The following is a 25,744-nucleotide window of genomic DNA, read 5'->3' as shown; positions in this document are numbered from 1 at the left end:
GCATGTCAAAAACTGAGAAGGAGGAAAGCTAGACCTCTTATGACAAACAATTGGACAAGTATGAATGCAAAGGAAAAAATTTTGAAGGAAATTTAAAGTGTTACTCCAGTGGACACAAATGATAATAAAGCAAAACACCCTTATTGCTGATACGGAGAAAGTTTGAATGTTCGTTTTGAATAGAGTATCAGCCAGCCCCAACATTGCCTTAAGCCAAAATCTAATCCAGAGCAAGGCCTTGACTCTCTTCAATTTTGTGAAGGCTGAGAGAGGTGAGGAAGATGCAGAAGAAAAGTTTGAACCTGGCTCAACCAAAGAGGTTGGCACACGAGGCTGAAGAAGGAACCTGTCTTCATAACATGAAAGTGCAAGGTGAAGCAGCCAGTACTGATGTACAAGCTTACAGCAAGTTACCTACCCAGAATATCCTACAGCTGAGATCATTGATGAAGGTGGTGACAATAAACAATAGATTTTCTTAAAAAAAAAAAATTATATTTGCTGGACATGTGGCTCACACCTGTAATCCCGGCACTTTGGGAGGCCAAGGTGGGCAGATTGCTTGAGCGTAGGAGTTTGAGACCAGCGTAGGCAACAAAGTGAGACCTCGTCTCTTAAAAAATAATTATATGTATCTGTATATTTTAGTTCTTGGTGTGAATAATTTATATTTTTATGATCACTTTAATGATAGATACGGGTCTTGCTGTGTTGCTCAGAATGACCTTGAATTCCTGGGCTCAAGAGATCCTCCTGCCTTAGCTTCCCAGAGTGCTGTCGCACACTTAATAGTCTATGGCATAATGTAAACAGGGCTTTTATATGCATTGGGAAACCAAAAAGTTTGTGTGACTTTCTTTATTGAGGGGTCTGGAATTGAACCTGTGATATCCTGGAGGTATGTCTTTATATTTAAGTATACATTGAGAGTGATTTTGTTATTACGTAATGATGTGACTGGAAGGAAGTTATTTTTTATTTTTATTTATTTTTTTGAGACAGAGTCTTGTTCTGTCACCCAGGCTGGAGTGCAGTGGTGCTATCTTGGCTCACTGCAAGCTCCGCCTCCTGGGTTCATGCCTTTCTCCTGCCTCAGCCTCCCCAGTAGCTGGGACTACAGGCGCCTGCCACCACGCCCGGCTAATTTTTTTTTTTTTTTGTACTTTAAGTAGAGACGGGGTTTCACCATGTTGGCCAGGATGTTCTTGATCTCTTCACCTTGTGATCTGCCCACCTCAGCCTCCCAAAGTGCTGGGATTACAGGCGTGAGCCACCACACCTGGCCGCAAGTTATTTTTGAAAAAAAGGAAGACTAGAATTTCTGAAAGTTCTGTTCTTGAGAGATTTTATACTTACCTCTTTATTGTGGTAGCCCTTTTGTGGTACGCAGCTTCCTAAGTCAGTGTCTAGACATTTGTCTCCAGCTTCTTTAGCACATGTCTTCCTCCTCTGCATGATCCAGGAGAGGAGCATCTGGGAGGATGGCTCTACTTACAGACTTGGAGTTTTTATCCTACATTTTTATCATGTGATTCTCTGTTTCTAACAGCAGTATCTTCCGTAAGCATACTCCACCCATTTTGCAGTAGAAACTTATTTTTGGGCAGCTTAATTAGTATGTTATATATATATATCTCCACCCATTTTGCAGTAGAAACTTATTTTTGGGCAGCTTAATTATAATATATAAATATATTAATAATATATATAATATATAAACATATATAAACATATTAATTAAGCTGCCCAAAAATAAGTTTATTTGAGATAGAGTCTTGCACTTTGCACTGTTGCCCAGGCTGGAGTGCAGTGGCGCGATCTCAGCTCACTGCAACCTCTGCCTCCTGGGATCAAGCAATTCTCCTGGCTCAGCCTCCCAAGTAGCTGGGATTACAGGTGCCCACCACCGTGCCCGGCTAATTTTTTGTATTTTTAGTAGAGACAGGGTTCACTGTGTTGGCCAGGCTGATCTCAAACTCCTGATCTCGTGATCTACCTGCCCCACCTCCCAAAGTGCTGGGATTACAGGCGGGAGCCACCCCACCCAGCCTTGTTTGTTTATTTATTTATTTATTAAGTTCACTGATTTATTTTAGCAATTTTGTTATGTCGTAAGATCCTGCTATGGGTGGAAATGGAAGGGACAGACTGAATTAAGTTTTTCATGCTAGTCTCTTTAGAATGCCAGTTGTACAACTTCCATAAGACTTCCTTTTTAAATGATAGAATAATGTGAGAAGAATTTAGTTGTTCTTTTTTTTCCTTTAATGAACACTCAGAATCCCAACAGAGCATTGCTTTGACCTTGATTAAAGTGTGAATTTTATTTAAAAGTGAAAATTGGCATTTCGGAGGCTATTTATAATGGTGTGATGGCAGTCTTTTTGCGTAGTGCCCATTTGAAAGCCATATAACCACAAAAGGCATGCGTTTTAAATGGGGCTTCCTTTGGTAAGACAAGATTATTTAAAATATACATTTTAGTTACACAAATAGTATCTGTAAAAAATTAAAGTGCAAATAAAGGTAAATCTTCCTGCCCATGTTTCCTCTTTCTATACCACATCCCCAGAATAAGGAAAATCATTTTATAGTTATTTTTTATTTTTATTTTTTGAGATGGAGTCTTGAGCTGTCATCCAGGCTGGAGTGCAGTGGTGTGATCTCGGCTCACCACAACCTCCACCTCCTGAGTTCAAGTGATTCTCCTACCTCAGCCTCCCAAGTAGCTGGGATTGAAGGCGTGTGCCATCACACCTGGCATTTATTTTTTTATTTATTTTTTATTTTTTTGAGACGGAGTCTTGCTCTGTCACCCAGGCTGGAGTGCAGTGGCCAGATCTCAGCTCACTGCAAGCTCCGCCTCCCGGGTTCACGCCATTCTCCTGCCTCAGCCTCCCGAGTAGCTGGGACTACAGGCACCCACCACCTTGCCCGGCTAGTTTTTTGTATTTTTTAGTAGAGATGGGGTTTCACCGTGTTAGCCAGGATGGTCTCGATCTCCTGACCTCGTGATCCGCCCGTCTTGGCCTCCCAAAGTGCTGGGATTACAGGCTTGAGCCACCGCGCCCGGCCGATTTTTATATTTTTAGTAGAGATGGGGTTTCGTCATGTTGGCCAGGCTGGTCTTGAACTCCTGACCTCAAGTGATCTGTCCTCTTCAGCCTCCCAAAGTGCTGGTATTACAGGCGTGAGCCACTACACCCAGCCATTTTCTAGTTATTTAAGAATATATCCTTCAACTTTGTTTTACATGTATATACACATACATATCTACCTATGAAATATCTATAACAATGATAGTATATTCTGGGTATTCTGCAAGGTACTTTGTAAGAGTTATGTTTTAGATATCTTTATCGGTACAAGTGTATCTTCTGCATCCTTTTCAAATGCTATATATTATGAATGTACCATAGTTCATCTGACAGTTGCACAGCTATTCATTACTTGCTGTTGCATACAGCAATGTGACAAACATCTTTGTTTGATTCTCCTAGGACACAGGTAAATGTCTTTTTAGGGTAGATTTGGGAGAGGAATTGCTGGAGCATACATAGCCAGCATTCTTCATATTTAAATCAATAAGTAGAATAGTGTTTGGCATGATTGACTACTTGTTTGTAAAATGAATTGTGCATTTGCAATATTGTCATTTTAGTTAGATAGGGAGTGCCAGTGTAAAACCAGTGATCTCAATATTGGCTGTGCATCAGAATTGCTTGTGGAACTTTTTAGGTGTTACCACCTCCAGAGAGTGATTTGTTTGGTCTGTAAATCAGTACAGCTGTCCTTTAGCATGAAGAGTAAAATTAAATACAGAGGATGCATTCTGAGACTGTCTTAGAATGCCCAAATTACCCAGCGCTTAACTTAAATGTAGTTAACCTCATAAACTGCAGTCAAATCTAGCAAAAAATTTTGATCTTCTTTATGGACTGTTAATATGTTAATGACTTTTACCCTCCAAACACTTAGCACAGTAAATCTAATAAATAATTGTTTTAAGATTAACAGAGAGGACAAAAGAAATTATTTGTAGAGGGATGGAGCAGCTAGATTATAAACTCGAAGTCTGAATATGACTGGATTTGTAGGATTGCATCATAGCTTTTATAGATATTATGAGTGTAAAGGAATGTTATTGAAAAATTTGAGGACATTTGAAAGTGGAGATGCATAGAACATAGTGGCTGAGAACCCAAACCCCGTACATAGAATGTCTCGGTACAGATTTTCCCTCTAACACAGTGGCTCTGTGATCTTTGACAAATTGCTTAGCCATTTTGTACCTCAGTTTTCCCATAAAATGGAGATAATGCGATAGTATTTATTTTACAGGGATATGGGAGTATCAACAGAATTATTTTATGTAAAGCAAATAGATGCATGTCTGATACATTGTAACTGGTGTAAAATGCTAGTTGTTTCTGTTTGTATTTTGTATCAGGCAGTTCTTGCATTGCAATAAAGCAATACCTGAGGCTGGGTAATGTTTAAAGAAAAGAGATTTAATTGGCTCATGGTTCTGCAGGCTTTACAAGCATGGGTCCAGCATCTGCTTCTGGTGAGGCTGCAGGAACCTTACAATCATGGTGAAGGCAGAGGGAGAGCAGGTGGTCAGATGGGTTGTGTGGCAAGAGCTGGAGCAAGAGAGAGCGGGAGGAGGTGCCAGATACTTGTAAACAATCAGATCTCATGTGAGCTCACTTGTCACCAAGGGAACAATGCTAAGCCATTCATGAGGGATCCATCCCAGTCCCTGTGATCCAAACACCTCCCACCAGGCCCCACCTCCAAAACTGGGGATTACATTTCAGCAGGAGATTTGAAGGGGACAGATATCTAAACCACATGATCATTTATTTGAAATACAATTATTTTTCTGATATTTTAATGTCAAGCACTTGACATTAAATGCCGTTTCTTTTTTCTTCTACCTTTTTTTTTTTTTTTGAGATGGGGTCTCACTCTTTTGCCCAGTTTAGAGTGCAGTGGTGTGATGTTGGCTCACTGTAACCTCTGCCTTCCAGCTCACGCAGTCCTCCCACCTCAGCCTCCCGAGTAGCTGGGATTACAGGTGTGCATCACCACGCCCAGCTAATTTTTGATTTTTTTTTTGTAGAGATAGGATTTTGCTATGTTGCCCAGGCTGGTCTGGAATTCTTGGGCTCAAGCAGTTCTCCTGCCTTGGGCTCCCAAAGTGCTGGAATTACAGGCTGGAGCCACAGCGCCTGGCCAAAATACTGTTTCAGTGTGATTGGAAACTAGCAACTCAGTACATGGCCAAAGCTGATAAAAATGAAGAACTTGGATCCTGGAATGTTGACTCAGGGGAACTTGATTATAACAAAGCTAAGACTCTTGTGTGTCCTTGCTGTGTTTAAGACCCTGTATGTTGATTCTTTCTTATTAACTTGGAGAATGAGTTTAGATTTTTGGTTGGTGCATATGTGGGAAACCTCACAAACAGCAAGACAGGAATAAAGTAGACCTAGCCCATTGGGCTAAAGTGTTTGGTACTTCATAATGTTGTATAAAGCACCAAAGCCTTGAAAGTAGATTTTACTATTGCTTGCTGCTGTGAAAGATATTTTTATAGAAATAAGGGACAACTGATGCTTGAGGTGAGAATTTTAGGATTTACAAATGAGAGAAGTGATAATTGACAAATCTCCTGAGGGGTACTGTGTGGGAGTACAGACACAAAATGAATTGTGGTGAATTGACAAGCCTTATAAATAGCTCCATGAAGCTTAATATTTTTCCTTGAGCATGATATAAGATTTTTTAATTTTACTTTTAAATTTCAATCACCTATTGAATCTTTAATTTTGACTGTATAGTTGGTTATGTTTCTGCCCTACTTAAAAGTAGGATTTCTTTGTATGGCATAGAAGGTGCTCTGGAACAGGCTCTGCCATTATCTCTGGCTTCTTTTCTTACTAGTACCTACTTAAGTCCTGTCAGCCACCAAAACCACTCAGATGGCGCACATGAGAGGTTCTCTGTAGCTTTGCATGTGCCATGTTTTTCTGAGTGGGCCCAATCTTCATTTCTTCACTTGGCAAAGTCATTCTGACCTTTATAACCAAGCCCAAATGCCCTTGATGACCGCTCCCTTTCCTCAGTCAGATTGATAACTTCCTCCTTTCATGCTCTGTAGCACAGCTGTGGAGTTTGGCTTTGGTGTTAGACAGCCTGGTTTCTTATCCTGGCTTAGTTACATACTAGCTCTGCAGTTTTTCTTTTTCTTTCCTTTTTTTTTTACCTGGAAAAAAAAAATAGCCCTAATAACTTGTCAGCATTGTAATCATTTTTTGTTTTTTGTTTGTGTTGAGACAGGGTCCCTGTCTGTTGCCCAGGCTGGAGTGCAGTGGCACCATCACGGCTCACTACAGCCTCGACTTCCTGGGCTCAGTCTCCACTTCAGCCTCTTGAGTAGCTGGGACCACAGGCGTACACCACCACATCTGGCTAGTTTTTTTGTATTTTTTGTAGAAACGGTGTCTCACCATGTTACGTAAGCTGGTCTTGAACTCCTGGGCTCAAAACGACCTGCCTGCCTCGATTTTAATCATTTTAAAGTGTACAATTTAATAGCTTTTAGCGTATTCACAGTATTTTGAAACTATCGCTATTACATAATTCCAGAGCATTTTCATCACCTCAAAGAGGACCTCTTTGTGTTAGCAAACACTCCTCATTCCCACCCTGCCCTAACCACAATCACTAACCTACTGTCTGTGTTGATGGATTTCTCTATTCTGGACAATTTACACACATGGAATCATACAATATTTGTTATGTGCCTGGCTTCTTTGACTTAGCATAATGTTTTCAACGTTCAGCCATGCGGTAGCATGTATTAGTACTCTTTCTTTTTTCTTTTTTTTAATTATACTTTAAGTTCTAGGGTACATGTGCACAACGTGCAGGTTTGTTACATATGTATACATGTGCCATGTTGGTGTGCTGCACCCATTAACTCGTCATTTACATTAGGTATATCTCCTAATGCTACCCCCTCCCCACAATAGGACCCGGTGTGTGATGTTCCCCTTCCCGTGTCCAAATGTTCTCATTGTTCAATTCCCACCTATGAGTGAGAACATGCAGTATTTGGTTTTCTGTTCTTGTGATAGTTCGCTGAGAATGATGGTTTCCAGCTGCATCCATGTCCCTACCAAGGACACCAACTCATCCTTTTTTATGGCTGCATAGTATTCCATGGTGTATATGTGCCACATTTTCTTAATCCATTCTGTCACTGATGGACATTTGGGTTGATTCCAAGTCTTTGCCATTGTGAATAGTGCCACAATAAACATACATGTGCATGTGTCTTTATAGCAGCATGACTTATAATCCTTTGGGTATATACCCAGTAATGGGATGGCTGGGTCAAATGGTATTTCCAGTTCTAGATCCTTGAGGAATCGCCTCACCGTGTTCCACAATGGTTGAACTAGTTTACAATCCCACCAACAGTGTAAAAGTGTTCCTATTTCTCCACATCCTCTCCAGCACCTGTTATTTCCTGATTTTTTAATGATTGCCATTCTAACTGGTGTGAGATGGTATCTCATTGTGGTTTTGATTTGCATTTCTCTGATGGCGAGTGATGATGAGCATTTTTTCATGTGTCTGTTGGCTGTATGAATGTCTTCTTTTGAGAAGTGTCTGCTCATATCCTTTGCCCACTTTTTGATGGGGTAGTTTGATTTTTTTCTTGTAAATTTGATTGAGTTCTTTATAGGTTCTGGATATTAGCCCTTTGTCAGATGAGTGGATTGCAAAAATTTTCTCCCATTCTGTAGGTTGCCTGTTCACTCTGATGGTAGTTTCTTTTGCTGTGCAGAAGCTTTTTAGTTTAATTAGATCCCATTTGTCAATTTTGACTTTTGTTGCCGTTGCTTTTGGTGTTTTAGACGTGAAGTCCTTGCCCATGCCTATGTCCTGAATGGTATTCCCTAGGTTTTCTTCTAGGGTTTTTATGGTTTTAGGTCTAACATTTAAGTCTGTAATCCATCTTGAATTAATTTTTGTATAAGGAGTAAGGAAAGGATCCTGTTTCAGCTTTCTACTTATGGCTAGCCAATTTTCCCAGCACCATTTATTAAATAGGGAATCATTTCCCCATTTCTTGTTTTTGTCAAGTTTGTCAAAGATCAGATGGCTATAGATGTGTGATATTATTTCTGAGGACTCTGTTCTGTTCCATTGGTCTGTATCTCTGTTTTGGTACCAGTACCATGCTGTTTTGGTTACTGTAGCCTTGTAGTATAGTTTGAAGTCAGGTAGAATGATGCCTCCAGCTTTGTTCTTTTGACTTAGGATTGTCTTGGCAATGCGGGCTCTTTTTTGGTTCCATATGAACTTTAAAGCAGTTTTTTCCAATTCTGTGGAGAAAGTCATTGGTAGCTTGATGGGGATAGCATTGAATCTGTAAATTACTTTGGGCAGTATGGCCATTTTCATGATGTTGATTCTTCCTATCCATGAGCATGGAATGTTCTTCCATTTGTTTGTGTCCTCTGTTATTTCACTGAGCAGTGGTTTGTAGTTCTCCTTGAAGAGGTCCTTTACATCCCTTGTAAGTTGGATTCCTAGGTATTTTATTCTCTTTGAAGCAATTGTGAATGGAATTTCATTCCTGATTTGGCTCTCTGTTTGTCTGTTACTGGTGTATAAGAATGCTTGTGATTTTTGCACATTGATGTTGTATCCTGAGACTTTGCTGAAGTTGCTTATCAGCTTAAGGAGATTTTGGGCTGAGATGATGGGGTTTTCTAAATATACAATCATGTCATCTGCAAACAGGGACAATTTGACTTCTTCTTTTCCTAACTGAATACCCTTGATTTCTTTCTCTCACCTGATTGCCCTAGCCAGAACTTCCAACAGTATGTTGAATAGGAGTGGTGAGAGGGCATCCTTGTCTTGTGCCGGTTTTCAAAGGGAATGCTTCCAGTTTTTGCCCATTCAGTATGATATTGGCTGTGGGTTTGTCATAAATAGCTCTTATGATTTTGAGATACGTTCCATCAATACCGCATTTATTGAGAGTTTTTAGCATGAAGGGCTGTTGAATTTTGTTAAAGGCCTTTTCTGCATCTATTGAGATAATCATGTGGTTTTTGTCTTGGGTTCTGTTTATATGCTGGATTACGTTTATTGATTAGCGTATGTTGAACCAGCCTTGCATCCCAGGGATGAAGGCCACTTCATCATGGTGGATAAACTTTTTGATGTGCTGCCGGATTCAGTTTGCCAGTATTTTATTGAGGATTTTTGTATCGATATTCATCAGGGATGTTGGTCTAAAATTCTCTTTTTTTGTTGTATCTCTGTCAGGCTTTGGTATCAGGATGATGTTGGCCTTGTAAAATGAGTTAGGGAGGATTCCCTCTTTTTCTATTGATTGGAATAGTTTCAGAAGGAATGGTACCAACTCCTCGTTGTACCTCTGGTAGAATTCAGCTGTGAATCCGTCTGGTCCTGGACTTTTTTTGGTTGGTAGGCTATTAATTATTGCTTTAATTTCAGAGCCTGCTATTGGTCTATTCAGGGATTCAACTTCTTCCTGGTTTAGTCTTGGGAGAGTGTAAGTGTCCAGGAAATTATCCATTTCTTCTAGGTTTTCTAGTTTATTTGCATAGAGGTGTTTATAGTATTCTCTGATGGTAGTTTGTATTTCTGTGGGTTCGGTAGTGATATCCCCTTTATCATTTTTTATTGCGTCTATTTGGTTTTTCTCTCTTTTCTTCTTAATTAGTCTTGCCAGCCGTCTATCAATTTTGTTGATCTTTTCAAAAAAAACCAGCTCCTGGATTCATTGATTTTTTTGGAGGGTTTTTTGTGTCTCTATCTCCTTCAGTTCTGCTCTGATCTTAGTTATTTCTTGCCTTCTGCTGGCTTTTGAATGTGTTTGTTCTTGCTTCTCTAGTTCTTTTAATTGTGATGTTAGGGTATCAATTTTAGATCTTTCCTGCTTTCTCTTGTGGGCATTTAGTGCTATAAATTTCCCTCTACACACAGCTTTAAATGTGTCCCAGAGATTCTGGTATGTTGTATCTTTGTTCTCATTGGTTTCAAAGAACATCTTTATTTCTGCCTTCATTTTGTTATGTACCTAGTAGTCATTCAGGAGCAGGTCGTTCAGTTTCCATGTAGTTGAGCAGTTTTGATTGAGTTTCTTAGTCCTGAATTCTAGTTTGATTGCACTGTGTTCTGAGAGACAGTTTGTTATAATTTCTGTTCTTTCACATTTTATGAGGAGTGCTCTACTTCCAACTGTGTGGTCCATTTTGGAATAAGTGCGATGTGGTACTGAGAAGAATGTGTATTCTGTTGATTTGGGGTGGAGAGTTCTGTAGATGTCTTTTAGGTCCACTTGGTGCAGAGTTGAGTTCAATTCCTGGATATCCTTGTTAACTTTCTGTCTCGTTGATCTGTCTAATGTTGACAGTGGGGTGTTAAAGTCTCCCATTATTATTGTATGGGAGTCTGAGTCTCTTTGTAAGTCTCTAAGGACTTGCTTTATGAATCTGGGTGCTCCTGTATTGGGTGCATATATATTTAGGATAGTTAGCTCTTCCTGATGAATTGATCCCTTTACCATTACATAATGGCCTTCTTTGTCTCTTTTGATCTTTTATAGTTTAAAGTCTGTTTTATCAGAGACTAGGATTGCAACCCCTGCTTTTTTTTGTTTTCCATTTGCTTGGTAGATCTTCCTCCGTCCCTTTATTTTGAGCCTATGTGTGTCTCAGCATGTGAGATGGGTCTCTTGAATACAGCAAACTGATGGGTCTTGACTCTTGATCCAATTTGCCAGTCTGTGTCTTTTAATTGGACCATTTAGTCTATTTACATTTAAGGTTAATATTGTTATGTGTGAACTTGATCCTGTCATTATGATACTAGCTTGTTATTTTGCTCGTTAGTTGATGCAGTTTCTTCCTAGCATCGATGGACTTTACATCTTGACATGTTTTTGCAATGGCTGGTACCTGTTGTTCCTTTCCGTGTTTAGTGCTTCCTTCAGGATCTCTTGTAGGACAGGCCTGGTGGTGACAAAATCTCTAAGCATTTGCTTGTCTGTAAAGGATTTTATTTCTCCTCACTTTGAAACTTAGTTTGGCTGGATATGAAATTCTGGGTTGAAAATTATTTAAGATGTTGAGTATTGGCCCCCACTCTCTTCTGGCTTGGAGAGTTTCTGCCGAGAGATCTGCTGTTAGTCTGATGGGCTTCCCTTTGTGGGTAACCCGACCTTTTTCTCTGGCTACCCTTAACATTTTTTCCTTCATTTCAACTTTGGTGAATCTGGCAATTATGTGTCTTGGAGTTGCTCTTCTCGAGGAGTATCTTTGTGGCGTTCTCTGTATTTCCTGAATTTGAATGTTGGCCTGCCTTACTAGGTTGGGGAAGTTCTCTTGGATGATATCCTGCAGAGTATTTTCCAGCTTGGTTCCATTTTCCCCGTCACTTTCAGGCACACCAATCAGACGTAGATTTGGTCTTTTCACATAATCCCATATTTCTTGGAGGCTTTGTTCATTTCATTTTACTCTTTTTTCTCTACACTTCTCTTCTCACTTCATTTCATTCATTTGATCTTCAATCGCTGATACTCTTTCTTCCAGTTGATCGAGTTGGTTACTGAAGCTTGTGCATTTGTCACGTAGTTCTCATGTTATGGTTTTCATCTCTATCAGTTCTTTTGGTTATTCTAGTTAGTCATTTGTTGAATCGTTTTTCAAGGTTTTTAGTTTCTTTGTGCTGGTTATGTAGTTCCTCCTTTAGCTCTGAGAAGTTTGATCTACTGAAGCCTTCTTCTCTCAACTCGTCAAAGTCATTCTCCGTCCAGCTTTGTTCCGTTGCTGGCAATGAGCTGTGTTCCTTTGGAGGGGGAGATGCGCTCTGATTTTTTGAATTTCCAGCTTTTCTGCACTGCTTTTTCCCCATCTTTGTTGTTTTATCTGCCTTTGGTCTTTGATGATGGTGACGTACTGATGGGGTTTTGGTGTGAGTGTCTTTTCTGTTTGTTAGTTTTCCTTTTAACAGTCAGGACCCTCAGTTGCAGGTCTGTTGGAGTTTGCTTGAGGTCCACTCCAGACCCCGTTTGCCTGGGTATCAGCAGCAGAGGCTGCAGATGACAGAATATTGCTGAACAGCGAGTGTTGCTGTCTGATTCTTGCTCTGTAAGCTTTGTCTCGGGTGTACCCAGCCGTGTGAGGTGTGAGGTGTCAGTCTGCACCTAGTGGGGGATGTCTCCCAGTTAGGCTTCTCAGGGATCAGGGACCCACTTGAGCAGGCAGTCTTTCCGTTCTCAGATCTCAGCCTCCACACTGGGAGAACCACTGCTCTCTTCAAAGCTGTCAGACAGGGACATTTACCTCTGCCTTTTGTTTAGCTACGCCCTGTCCCCAGAGGTGGAGTCTACTAGTAGTCTATTTATTTTACATATGGATCTACCACATTTTATTTAACATTCCTCGGTTGATGGACATATGGGTTGTTCCCACTTTTTGATTATTATGAGTAATGCTGCGATGAACATTTGTACACAAGTTTTTGTGTGAAGAGTAAGAATATATGTTTTATTTCCCTTGGGTATATACCTAGGAGGAGAATTGTTGGGTCATATGATAACTCTGTAACTCTTGTAAGAATCACCAGAGTGTTTCCAAAGCTATACCATTTAACTTTCTCACCAGCCATGCCTGAAGTCTCGAAATTCTCTCTCTCCTCACCAATAATAGGTATTATCTGTCTTTTTGATTATAGCCCTCTTGGTTGGGAAGTGGTATTTCACTGTTAATTTGATTTGCATTTCTGTGATAACAAATGATGTGGAACATCTTTTTGTGTGCTTATTAGCTACTTGTATTTCTTCTTTTGGTACATGTATGTTTAAATCCCTTGCCCACTTTATCATTGGGTTGTTGGGTTTTTAAAGTGTTTGATTGTAAGAGTTCTTTGTATATTCTGGATGCTAGGTTTTTTTTTATCAGTGACATGATTTACGAATATTTTCTCCCATCTTGTGGGTTTTCTTTTTACTTACTTGATAATGCATTTTATTTTGTAATTTAATGTGTTTTATTTTTTGAGACAGAGTCTCACTCTGTTGCCCAGGCTGGAATGCAGTGGCACAATCTCGGCTTGATGCAACCTCTGCTTCCCGGGTTCAAGTGATTCTCATGCCTCAGCCCCCCGAGTAGCTGAGATTACAGATGTTTACCACTACACCAGGCTAATTTTTGTATTTTTAGTAGAGATGGGGTTTTGCCATGTTGGGCAGGCTGGTCTTGAACTCCTGGACTCAAGTGATCTGCCCATCTTGGCTCCCAAAGTGTGGAGATTACGGGTATGAGCCTCTGCCCCTGGCCCTTTTATAATGTTTTTTAATGCACAAATGTTTTTAATTTTTATGATATTAAGTTTATTATCTGTTCTTTTATTCCTTGTGCTTTTCGTGTCGTACCTAAGACACTGTAGCCTCATCCAAGGTCATGAAGATTTTATATCTATGTCTTCTTCTAAGAGTTTAATAGTTTCAGCCCTTATATTTAGGTGTTTGATCCATTTTGAACTGATTTTTGTATATGGTGTGAAGGGGAACTCTGACTTCATTCTCATGCATGTAAATATCCAGTTGTCTATCACCATTTGTTGAAGAGAGTATTCTTTTCCCATTAGATGGGAAAATCACTTGATTGTAATGTGAGGGTTTATTTCTGGACTTTCAGTTATCTTTCATCAATTTAAATGTCCACCCTTAGCCACTTTTCTCACACTTTTCATTCCTATAGCTTTGTAATCAGTTTTGAAGCCAAAACTGACTACTAAGTGTGAGTCCTCCAACTTTTTCTTTTTTCAGGATTGTTTTGGCTATTCTTTGTACCTTGCATTTCCACATGAATTTGATGATCAGCTTGTTCATGTCTGCAAAAAAGGCAGTTGGAATTTTTATCGGGAGATTATGTTGATTTGTGGATTAATTTGGGGAACATTGCCATCTTAACAATATTAAATCTTCCCATCCATGAACACAGGATGTCTTTCCATTTATTTAGGGCCGGCCTGCCTGCCTGCCTGCCTGCCTGCCTCCTTCCCTCCCTCCCTCCCCTTCCTCCCCTTCCTCCTCTTCCTTCCCTTTCTCCCCTTCCTCCTCTTCCTTCCCTCCCTTCCCTTCCTTTCTTTCCTTTGCTTCTTTCTGTTTTCTTTTTTTACTGAGGCGGAGTCTCGCTCTGTTGCCCAGGCTGGCTAATTTTTTGCATTTTTAGTAGAGACGGGGTTTCACCATGTTAGCCAGGATGGTCTTGATTTCTTTTTTATTTTTTGTTATTTTTTTTTTGAGACGGAGTCTCGCTCTGTCACCCAGCCTGGAGTGCAGTGGCCGGATCTCAGCTCACTGCAAGCTCCGCCTCCCGGGTTCCCGCCATTCTCCTGCCTCAGCCTCCCGAGTAGCTGGGACTACAGGCACCCGTCACCTCGCCCGGCTAGTTTTTCGTATTTTTTAGTAGAGACGGGGTTTCACCATGTTAGCCAGGATGATTTCGATCTCCTGACCTCGTGATCTGCCCATCTCAGCCTCCCAAAGTGCTGGGATTACAGGCTTGAGCCACCGTGCCTGGCCGGTCTTGATTTCTTGACCTTCGTGATCTGCCCGCCTCAGCTTCCCAAAGTGCTGGGATTACAGGTGTGAGCCACTGTGCCCGGCCAGGTCTTTCATTTCTTTCAACAGTATTCTGTAGTTTTTAGTGTACAAGCGTTGTACTTCCTTGATTAAATTTGTAAATATTTTATTTTTGCTGCTTTTGTAAGTGAAACTGTTGAGCTTTGGGATCTTTTTTTTGTTTGTTTTTTGTTTCCCTTAGCAACAGGGTCTCAGTGTATTGACCAGGTGGAGTGCAGTGGCTATCCACAGGGGTGATCATAGTGCACTATATCCTCAAACTTCAAGGCTCAAGTGATCCTCCTGCCTCAGTCTCCACGTAGCTAGGACTGCAGACATTTGCCACTGCAACTGGTGGGGAGCACTGGAGTCTTGAGCAAATTTAGCTTTCAATTTCTATGCATGTTAAATGGAAATTATTAGGTTGGTGCAAATGTAATTGCCGTTTTTGCAGTTGAAAGTTATAGAGCCAGACGCGGTTGCTCATGCTTGTAATCCCAGCACTTTGGGAGGCCGAGGTGGATGGATCACTGGAGGTGAGGAGTTTGAGACCAGCCCGCTGACATGGTGAAACCTGTCTCTACTAAAAATACAAAAATTAGCTGAGCGTGGTGGCCAGCGCCTGTAATCTCAGCTACTCGGGAGGCTGAGGCAGCAGAACCACCTGAACCTGGGAGGCGGAGGTTGCAGTGAACTGAGATCGTGCTACTGCACTCCAGCCTGGGCGACCTAGCCAGACTCCTGTCTCAGAAAAAGGGGGGAAAAATAACCAAAACCCAAACAACAACAAAAAAGAGGAAAAATGGGTTGAAAGTTAATGTGAGTTGAGAGTTAGGGGCACTAATTCTTATGCTTTTTTTTTTTTTTTAATGTCTTGTTTTCTTATACATGTAAATAGCCTCCTAGAATAATTTTACCACCTCTTAACATAATAAAGTTTCTTTTTGAGATGATTGGGTGGGTGTTGGCTTACCAAAGAAGTTAGAAATCAGACATTCATTGCCTTGGTGAATTCACTGTTGTTTGTATGCAAAAATTGCAGATGAAATTAAAACATCTTAATTTTTGACTTTTTTTTTTTTTTTTTTTTTTTTTAAGACAGAGTGTTGCTCTGTCACCCTGGCTGGCATGCAGTGGCATGATCTCAGTCTTCGCTCTCACTGCAACCTCCACCTGCCAGGTTCAAGCGATTCTTGTGCCTCAGTCTCCCAAGTAGTCGGGATTACAGGCATGTGCCACCACACCCGGCTAATTTTTGTATTTTTAGTAGAGATGGAGTTTCATCATATTATCCAGGCTGGTCTTGAATTCCTGACCTCAAGCAGTCTGCCCACTTCAGCCTCCCAAAGTGCTGGGGTACAGACGTGAGCCACTGTGCTTGGCTTAATTTTTGACTTTGTACGTGCCAATATCAGTGAACCAAGTAGTTTCAGTTGTCTTTTAATTAATATCTGGTATGAGAAAACTATCTCTTAAGATTATAAAAATACTTATTTTTTCTGAGTATTACTCTATGATGTAATTTGTAAAATTTATGTGTTGTATCAGTAAAATAAATGATGCTCATATTTTAAGAATAATGCAGGAAAAGCTTTAAAACTTGGCCTCATACTGAACACAGCATTGGGTGTCAGCTTGAGTGTAACAGCTCATAGCTATCTAAGAACTTGTGTTACTTCTTCTGTCTGCTTGACAGAGTCAGAGAAAAAGAGGCTTTGTTCTGTCAAGAGGCCGGATTAACTATTAGTGATACTTTGCTGTAGTGAGTGAGAAACCTTTAGATAGTTTTCAGAGACTGGTTTCACCACATTTCATTGCTAACAGGGGAATGATGGTGAGAGGAATAAAATTAGGAATTTATTTAATACATTGTTGTATTTAGTTCTGAAATTTTATACCAAAACACTGGTAACAAACAGTTTTGGTGAACTGTGAAGTTTTAGTGTATCCATGAGGCCTTTAGACTGGGTGGTCTGAGGTTCCTCTCTGCCTTCTTGCTTGTTGGCTTTCTTTCACACCCTCCTGGGGGTAGGGGAAATAGGGATCCCATTTTTGGAGAGAATGACTCACTTTTCTTGCCAGAACTTAGAAATCAGTGGCAAACCCCTTTCCTTTTGAACTATTATTTCTCTTGGGTTATAAATTGTACCCAGAATAATAATTTTAAAAGTAACAGAAAAACGTTCCTCTCAAACAGAGTTTCTCATAAGTGGTACCAGCGGCTACCTTGAAAGTTCTGAATCAGAAACCTAACCAGCCTGAGACTACCTCCTTTTCCTCTTTCATTATCTTCCGCCTGCACCGACACCACCGCCTCCCCCTCCCCCCCGCCCTCTGGCACCCCCACTGTAAAGTTTGGAGTGAACATGACATAGTCTATGGGCACTGTGTTCAGGAGCACAAACCATCTTGCTTTGGAATTGCAGCAGGGGAAAGCTGGTACTGGCAAAGGCTGCGTTTAAGGAAGTGGGTGGAACTGGGACTTCATCTTGAAAAATGAAATCACAATCTGAAAGTAAGCCTATTTTATTTAAAAAACTTAAATTGTAATAGAAAATATGTACTTATTTTTAGAATGAACTAAGTTTATACCAAGTGTTGATTGTTTTTGGTGTACATTTCCATACTAAGTTGTGTAATAACATGATTGGACATCTTTTGGGTTATAATGCAGCCATAATGAAGGGCATTTTTACTATTTTTTTTTCTTTTTTTCTTTCTCTCTTTCTCTCCTTCCTTCCCCTTTCCCCTTCCCCTTTCCCCTTTCCCCTTCCCCTTTCCTCTTTCCCCTTCCGCACTCCCCCTTACTTCTTTCCCCTTCTGCCTTCCCCCTTCCCCCTTTTCCCTTTTCCCTTTCCCCTTTCCCATTTCCTCTTTCCTCTTTCCTTTCTTCTTTTTCTTTCCTTCTTCATGGAGTCTTGCTCTGTTAACCAGGCTGGAGTATAGTGGTATAGTCTCAGCTCACCGCAACCTCCGTCTCCTGAGTCCAAACGATTCTCTTGCCTCAGCTTCCCAAGTAGCTCGGACTACAGCCATGTGTCACAACGCCTGGCTTTTTTTTTTTTTTTTTTTTTTTTTTTTTTTTTCGTATTTTTATTAGAGATGGGGCTTCACCGTGTTTGCCAGGCTGGTCTCGAACTGCTGACCTCAGGTGATATCCCAAAGTGCTGGGATTACAGTTGTGAGCCACTGCCCCTGGCCTCATTTTTGCAAATTAAGGGCTTTGTTATGTATTCTCTTTCAGTCTCTAATAATCAGATAATTATCTATTTTTTTTGAAACAGAGTCTCACTCACCCAGGCTGGAGTGCAGTGGCATGATCTCAGCTCACTGCAACCTCTGCCTCCGGCTCAAGCTATTTTCCTGCCTCAGCCTCCCTAGTTGCTGGAATTATAGGCATGCTCTACCACACCTGGCTACTTTTTGTATTTTTAATAGAGACGGGGTTTCACTTTGTTGGCCAGGCTGGTTTCGAACTCCTGATCTCCAGTGATCTGCCTGCCTCAGCCTCCCAAAGTGCAGGGATTACAGGCATGAGCCCCACCGCGCCCGGCCTCAAATAATTATTCTTGAGGCACTTAGCATGTTATTGTCCTTGTTGATTTTTCTCTTCATTTACAAACCTCATAAACTTCTCCTCTATCCTCATTTATCAATGATTTTGCCTGGAACTCTAGAATTTCTTTAGTATTTTCTGTCAACTTTGTCACTTTTTTCATCTTTTGCAGATTTTAAGTTTTCACTTGGCCCTAGATTTGTATTTTATTGAATTGTTAGACTGTGTGATTATTAATGAGCGTGACAAAGGATTTTGATGGGTGGGGATAAAAGTTAGTGATAATTGGGGATAGTTTTTTGAATGCTCAGTTTACCAATGATGATTTTTATGTTTGCAGAATTTCTGCTTTTCTGTGAATTCTTATAATAGAGGACTTCAGTAATGAACACTGGGATAGCACTCCCTTTTAAGGCTAAACTGGCCTTAGCAGATGTTGGTCAGTTAATCATCCACCCTCCTAGATTACGCAGAGGAATTGCTTTATTCTTGCACCTTTGTGAACATTCCCTTATGAGTCAGTCAGTTTTGAGTCAGGACTTCAATACGTGGCTTCAGATAGTAGTATCAGAAATTGGCACCTGAGCCAGAAAAGCCTCTGCGGGCCTTTTGCATTTCAGTGAGAAGTCTCTTAAAAATACTAAGTTGGAGACACCAAGAAGGGCTCTGTAAGCTTGTATCCCGAGGCAGTAGAATGTGTAAACATGTGAAATAGAAGAAGCAGTTAATTGGCAGTGGCAGGAGAAGTAGAATTAGGATGGGAGAAGTGTTGAAACCCCAGAATAGTGGAGCATTAAAGTGGAGAACTGTCCCACTGAACACCTGGAAGTATTGATTTGGGAGCTGCTCTGACTTCTGAAGAAGTGTGTGGTTTTGAGGCCTGCTGAGGCATTTTCCTCTTAACTTCTAGGTATATTCTTGCAGTATTAACCTGTCATTTCAGGCAACCTTAACTACTCAGGAGGCTGAGGTGGGAGGATTGCTTGAGCCCAGGAGTTTGAGACCCCAGTGAGCTATAGTTGCACCATTGCACTTCGGCTTCGGTGACAGAGCAAGACTCTGTCCCTTAAAAAAAAAAAAAATCTTCCTTATGTACACCCCAAACAAAATTAAGTTTGTGGATGATTATGTAAAGAATTTGGCAAGTGAAAGGAAGCTTATTAAATTTGCCAGAATTATTCCCATGGAAAAAGGACGTAGCTCTAAGAATTTAGGTAGAATAATCTGCCCAGTTATTATGTCTTTTTAAATTTCCACTTCACGTAAGTCAGAGTCCTCATGCTCAGGTTTAGTGATCTGAATGACAAAGGAGCATATCATGCCCACAGCTTCCGTGTGTTCTTATGCTCCCCTCACTCCTAGGATTCTAGGTAGATTCAGGATGGCTCCATTTTTCTCCTAGGATGTCTCTATCTTTGAAGCACCACCCCTATGGGACGTCATTCTGAGTAGAGTTACTGGTAATCTGCTGCTCCTCATCAGGGTTCCAGGGGCTTGGCTTAATGCTGGACTGATAGCCCTTAGTGTTCTAGGAGCCTTAAACTTCTAGTGTGTTACAGCGTAGACAGGTGAAGCATTAGAGCTACTAGGCCATTAACTGAAGAGTTAAAAACTGTTCATCTTCATAAGGAGTTTGAGTATCTTTTAAGGTGTGAGTAAAAACGAGAATAAAAGAGTTATGAGGAAGATCTGTAGGTTTGATCAAGAGAATGAATAGGGAAATCACAGTGAATTGTTGGCTTTGAGGGATGTATATAAGGGGATGAATAAGAAGAGTATCATGCCCCAAATGATTAGTTGTTTTAATCAGGAAAGCTGATTAATAAGGATGATTTGAATTGATTGAAGATATAAGAAAATAGCATTTTAAAAACTGATTTAAAATAAGGTTGAAATGTCCTACTGTTACCAAAATGCCAGGGGTCTGGTGTAGGTCCTGCTGCTCTCCACACAGAAAGTGAATCACTGGCTGGGCACGGTGGCTCATGCCTGTAATCCCAGCACTTTGGGAGGCCGAGGCAGGTGGATCACTTGAGGTCAGTTTCTGTGTTTATCCAAAAGAACAGCCTATGGGACTATTGGGTGGGTTTTACTATTTGGGTTGTTGAGGTTCTTGGAAATTTTACTGTAGGTCTCAGCAACAGTAATCTTCTGGAGAGGATGAAGAATGTGATTGCCTCCAGTAGTTTACCTTCTTGCCCGTTAAATTTCCCCTTTATAAATTCATGTGGTTCAGCTATTATATGATCTCTGAGGATCAGTCTAGTTCTAAAATTGCTTGGATCTTTGATTAAGTGTATCTGGAGATGTATATTTAAGAATAAATTGACGTAGCTCAGTTGTAACTAACATTAGATTGACTGTAACGGGCTGAGAAGATTATGAAGGTGTCAACAACCAGTGTCTGACATGCCAGGCTGTCTGAATTGAACAGTCAGGTGCCTGTCCTTAGGGAAGCAATGGTCTCGTGGGGACTGAAACAAGTAATTTATGTATTTTAGTAATTTGGTAATGCAAATATAGAGACGTAGAGGAGGTGAACTTAATTCTGGGAAGGTGTTTGTGTGGAGGGAACATTTGGGACTGGGATTAGAAAAGTGAGTTGGGTAGCTGGGAGTGGTGGTGCCCACCTGTAATCCCAGCTACTTGTGGGGCTGAGGCAGGAGAATCATTTGAACTTGGGAGGCAGAGGTTGCAGTGAGCTGAGATTCCACCACTACACTCCACTCTGGGTGACAGAATGAGACTCTGTCTCCAAAAAAAAAAAAAAAGCGAGTTGGGTGTGCAAGGGAGACAACAGTGGCATTCTAGGGAGAGGAAACCGTATACGACTTAGTGGCATGAACAAGCATGGCATGCCTGGGGAGCCACATAGAGTAGAACTCAGTATTTCCAGAGCATATGATATAAAAAAGGGAGAATGGAGGGAAAGGTATTTCTTTTTCTTTTCTTTTTTTTTTTTTGAGACGGAGTCTCTCTCTGTCACCCAGGCTGGAGTACAGTGGCACGATCTTGGCTCACTGCAGCCTCCACCTCCCAGGTTCATGCCATTCTCCTGCCTCAGCCTCCTGAGTAGCTGGGACTACAGGCACCCGCCACTGTGCCCGGCTAATTTTTTTTTATTTTTAGTAGAGACGAAGTTTCACCGTGTTAGCCAGGATGGTCTTGATCTCCTGACCTTCGTGATCCGCCTGCCTCGGCCTCCCAAAGTGCTGGGATTACAGGTGTGAGCCACTGTGCCTGGCCGGGAAGGATACTTCAGATGAGATTGGGGAAACTAGCCTGGGATCCCTGAAACATTTGAGGTTTGGTAAGGCAATGGCATTGCTGTTCACTGAGATCAGGAGTATAAAATAAGACATTAGGTTTATAAGTTCATGGGTTCAATTTTAGACATTGCATTCAAGCCATGCAGCGACTGTCTAGGTGAAAATGTCAAGTAGGGGTTGGAGGATATGTGGTTCTGGGTTGTAGGAGAGAATATTGGGCTGGAAGCTAAGATACAGTTATCATCAATGCCCTGTAGTTCTTGATGGTGAGGGTGTATGTAGATAGAAGGGTCAGTGAGTGAAAAGAGGGTCCTTGTAGGTATCACCAGCATTTAAGGGCTTGCATGGAATATAACGGTCTTGCAAAGTACCCAGAGTTAGGAGGAGAAAGCAAATGTAAAAGCATTAAAAAAAGCCACAAAAACTTATGTCCTCCTATAATGTTATTTAGCAGTTAAAAAACAAAATTATGACTAAAAATAAAGCAACTATAATTTAAAATGTTTATTCAAACTACACAGGAACTGCTTGCCTATTTTCTGTGTGAAATAAGCAAGTGTGGTCTTAAGGTGGGAGTAGGGCAGATGGTAAAGGATTGATTAAAGGCTGAGATGTAGAAGGAGCTGTTGAGTGTACTGTCAAGCATTTTCAGATTACATCCATAGGGAATACAACTATTAAATAAACAGGTTGATGGATTTTTTTGCACTCATTGGTCTAAATGTATACATGGAGACAGTGGGTGCTGCTTTGGAAGAAGCAAGAAGTGGTAAGCAAGGGAGTCATTTTAGAATTGTGAGGATGCGTCATTTTAAAATGACAAGAGAGTCATTTTAAAATCTGACTTGTAAAAGCAGACTGGATTTCTATATCAATTCATAGAACAAAATAAATTCTGGAAGTTTCTAAGATTTACATGCAAATACTATTATAAAGCATATTAGAGGAAAATTGGATGAAAATTTTAAAAACTTTCGTGTGAGGAACACGTTTCTAAGTTTATCAGGAAGACCAGAATTTAACAAGTAAAAGATTGGTTGATTTCATTACAGAAAAATAAAGTGTATAGGGTCCCAGATACTACCCTGGAAGTAATTGAAAAAAATTCCAAAACAACTGACTGATTGAGGGGGAAAGTGTTTGCAGTGTGTGTAAGAAGGTGTCCTGAGCATGGTCAAGGGAACGGATGGCTCAAGAGGTGGACGTTCAAGAGTCTGTGGATTGAGGAGCCTGGAGTCCATAGCCAGGTCTTTTGTAATAAGTCATGTCAGTATGGAAATCCAGGTACCCCCGATTATGGCAGATGTTGTGGTGGAATGGAAATCAGTTAAATGGCTTCTGGAATTCTTCACGAACGTGGGGAATTACCAGACCTATGGATGATATGGACAGGGAGGAGTTGATGGTAGCATAGATGGAATATGTGGGCCTAAAAGGATACAGTATCAGAGTGTTAACGTTCCTTGATTTCTGAGTCCTTCTGAAGCTATGAACAAATCTGAAGTTTAGAGATAAGGTGAAAATGAAGTTAGAAACCTTTTCATATATTATTAGAATCCTCTTTGGTTGGAGCTTCCAGTGTCACCAGAGTATGGTTTATAGCTTGAACTTTTCTTTCCAGTGTTTACAAGATAGGCATTAACTTCATTAGAGCTGTGTAATTTAATCTTGGCCTTTTTCATCTTAAGTGCATTGATTTACATCGGTATACTAAAGTGTGAACTTTTTGTTGTTTTGGAATAAAAACTTGCCATGATGAAGATGGATTCAAGTGTAATCTCTTTTCTGAAGCAGCGAGTTAATACATGGAACACAATTCTCTAGAAAGGGAGGCTGAGATACAGATTAAAGTTAAGTTCCCACCTGCAGTAACACTACAGTGATAAAAAGGGGGATGTTGAGGTTGATGAAAAGAAGGAGAAGGTGGATTTAAACTATGGAAAAACCATTTAACATTGGACAGGCCTCGTATCCTTCATTAACTCATTCAGTAAATAATCATTGAGAGATGAGGCAGGGAAGGCTCACCACATCCCAGGCACAATCTACTTTACTTTCATGGGTTATTTCATTAAATCCTCGCCACAGCCTTTCAGATATATGTTATTATCCTCATTTTACAGGAGAGGAGATAGAGGCTTTAGAGAGTTTAAGTAATTTCCCCAAGGTCATATAGCTATTAAAAATGGCAGAGGAGGCCTGGTACGGTGGTTCACACCTGTAATCCCAGCAATTTGGGAGGCTGAGGTGGGTGGATCATCTGAGGTCAGGAGTTCAAGACCAGCCTGACCAACATGGTGAAACCCTGTCTCTACTAAAAAGACAAAAAATTAGCTGGGTGTGGTGGTGGGCGCCTGTAATCCCAGCTACTCTGGAGGCTGAGACAGGAGAATCGCTGGAACCCGAGAGGCGGAGGTTGCAGTGAGCCGAGATTGTGCCATTGCACTCTAGTCTGGGCAAAGAGCGAAACTCCATTTAAAAAAAAAAAGAGGCAGAGGAGCCTCTTCCTAAATCCAAGGCAGAGTCTGAGTTTCTAACACCCTGCTCCTTCCAAAACAAGGGGAGGGGCCCTGCTGAGGGCTCACGGTGGTGCCACGTGCCTGATCCTCAAGGTGAGTCTCAGCACCACCCCACCTATAGGCGCTGTGCTCTCCTCTCCCAGTGGCTAGGCAGCTTGGCTACAGCCTATGATAGATTCTGCTCTCTCATCAGCTATTCATGCCGCTTTTACAATGCTTATTGAAGTTATAAGCTTAAAAATTTGGGGAAATTCCTTATTTTAACAACACTGAGAGGATATTTCTGTACAGGTCCATTGTATTTTATAAAACTAATTTTTATTTTTTCTTTTACATCTTCTCATATTCAACTTTGATTTATATAGTCAACATTTTAAAAAATTAAAATTTGCTTTACTGCTTTAAATAAAAAAAAAACTATTGAGGTCTATTTTGAAATCCTGATACTGTTGAAAACATTTTATTGGCACTACTTTATTTTTAATATGTGAACTTTTTATTATGAAAGCACACTTCAGTTTTAAAAATCCAGTTGGAAATACTTGTTAGGGGTAGGAAAACATCTTTACACATGAAATAGTCTGGGTAATAGGATCATGTCAGTTTTATTAACTTAAAATTATGTGCTTTGAGTCAGTCGTTGATGTTTTAAAGGAAACGTATTAGATTGTCTCATTATCTTTTCCCTCTCTTATTTTCACCCTTCCTTCCCTTTTAGTCTATTACCTCCCTTCCAAATCAGTATCAGCAATTATCTTTTAATTAAGTTGAACTGGCGCTTACATTCCTGTTTTAGATGTGTATTGTCAATCCTTTCCTAAAAGGACAAGTATATTATCCCTACTCGGTAAATGGGTGTTGCTGTTCACTTACACTGTACTGCTAAGGAGGAGGGGAAAATTAAGGTATAAAATAAAAAGTCTCTTTCTAGAGGAGTTAGGGACACTAGATGTTAAATGTGTCTGTAATTAAACACAATCAAGAAATTAAAGGTTAAACATTTTGAAATCTATACATTGGGGTTCTGGTTTAATATTTCATTCTTAAGTGACAAAAATGATTCACTGAGCCATATTTTTTAGGGCTAGTGAAATAGAAACAGCCAAGGGTTGCATATCTGTTTATTACAGCCTGTGACGTGAATACCCAGGCTTCTCAAATGATCTAGTATATTTAATTCAGATGTTCAAAATGTCTTGTTTGTATTTTATTTTGCTAAATTGAAAATCATCTTGTAGAGCCATGCTAGTTCTACCTTAAAAAAGAAAACACCCCTCTGCTTTAAAGAAATGGTACTTCCTGCTTTCATAAACAGTCATGTGCATAGTTTAGCAAGGCCTGATGCCTCTGGAGCTTTTTCCCTTTATAGCACCATTGAATCCCAGTCCTAACAGAAGTACTGCGAATCTTGTGGCCTCATTCTGAACAAAAGGGATTAGAGAAGAAAAATCTCTTGATATAAGGCTTGAAAGCAAGGGCAGGCAATCTTGGTTGTGAATATTTTCTGATTTTTCCAGAAATCAAGCAGAAGATTGAGCTGCTGATGTCAGTTAACTCTGAGAAGTCGTCCTCTTCAGAAAGGTACAGCTACATCTCTTGCATGAACAATTAATGGTGTAGCATTGCTAAGAAACAAACCAGGACATATTTTTTTTTTTTCTTGTCAAGTTTGCTATATAACGTATTGTCCTGCATGCTGGTATTGTGCTGT

General features: G+C 40.5%; 1 protein-coding gene across 18 annotated transcripts in view; it reads left to right on the top strand.

Annotated features, from left to right (window-relative positions):
• Positions 1-25,744, top strand: part of SRPK2 (SRSF protein kinase 2) — a 286,321-nt gene that overhangs the window by 99,338 nt on the left and 161,239 nt on the right. For 5 of the 18 annotated variants that reach the window (XM_028844827.2, XM_028844826.2, XM_077994713.1 and 2 more), the window contains exon 3: positions 25,551-25,614. The exons of 10 other annotated variants lie outside the window; for them this stretch is intronic. In XM_028844827.2, the coding sequence (XP_028700660.1) occupies positions 25,551-25,614 (64 nt within the window). 18 annotated transcript variants of the gene reach the window in all.

This window comes from Macaca mulatta, chromosome 3 (genome assembly GCF_049350105.2).
Source record: "Macaca mulatta isolate MMU2019108-1 chromosome 3, T2T-MMU8v2.0, whole genome shotgun sequence".
Taxonomy (NCBI): Eukaryota; Metazoa; Chordata; class Mammalia; order Primates; family Cercopithecidae; genus Macaca; species Macaca mulatta.
This window is presented reverse-complemented; position numbering and strand designations above follow the sequence as displayed.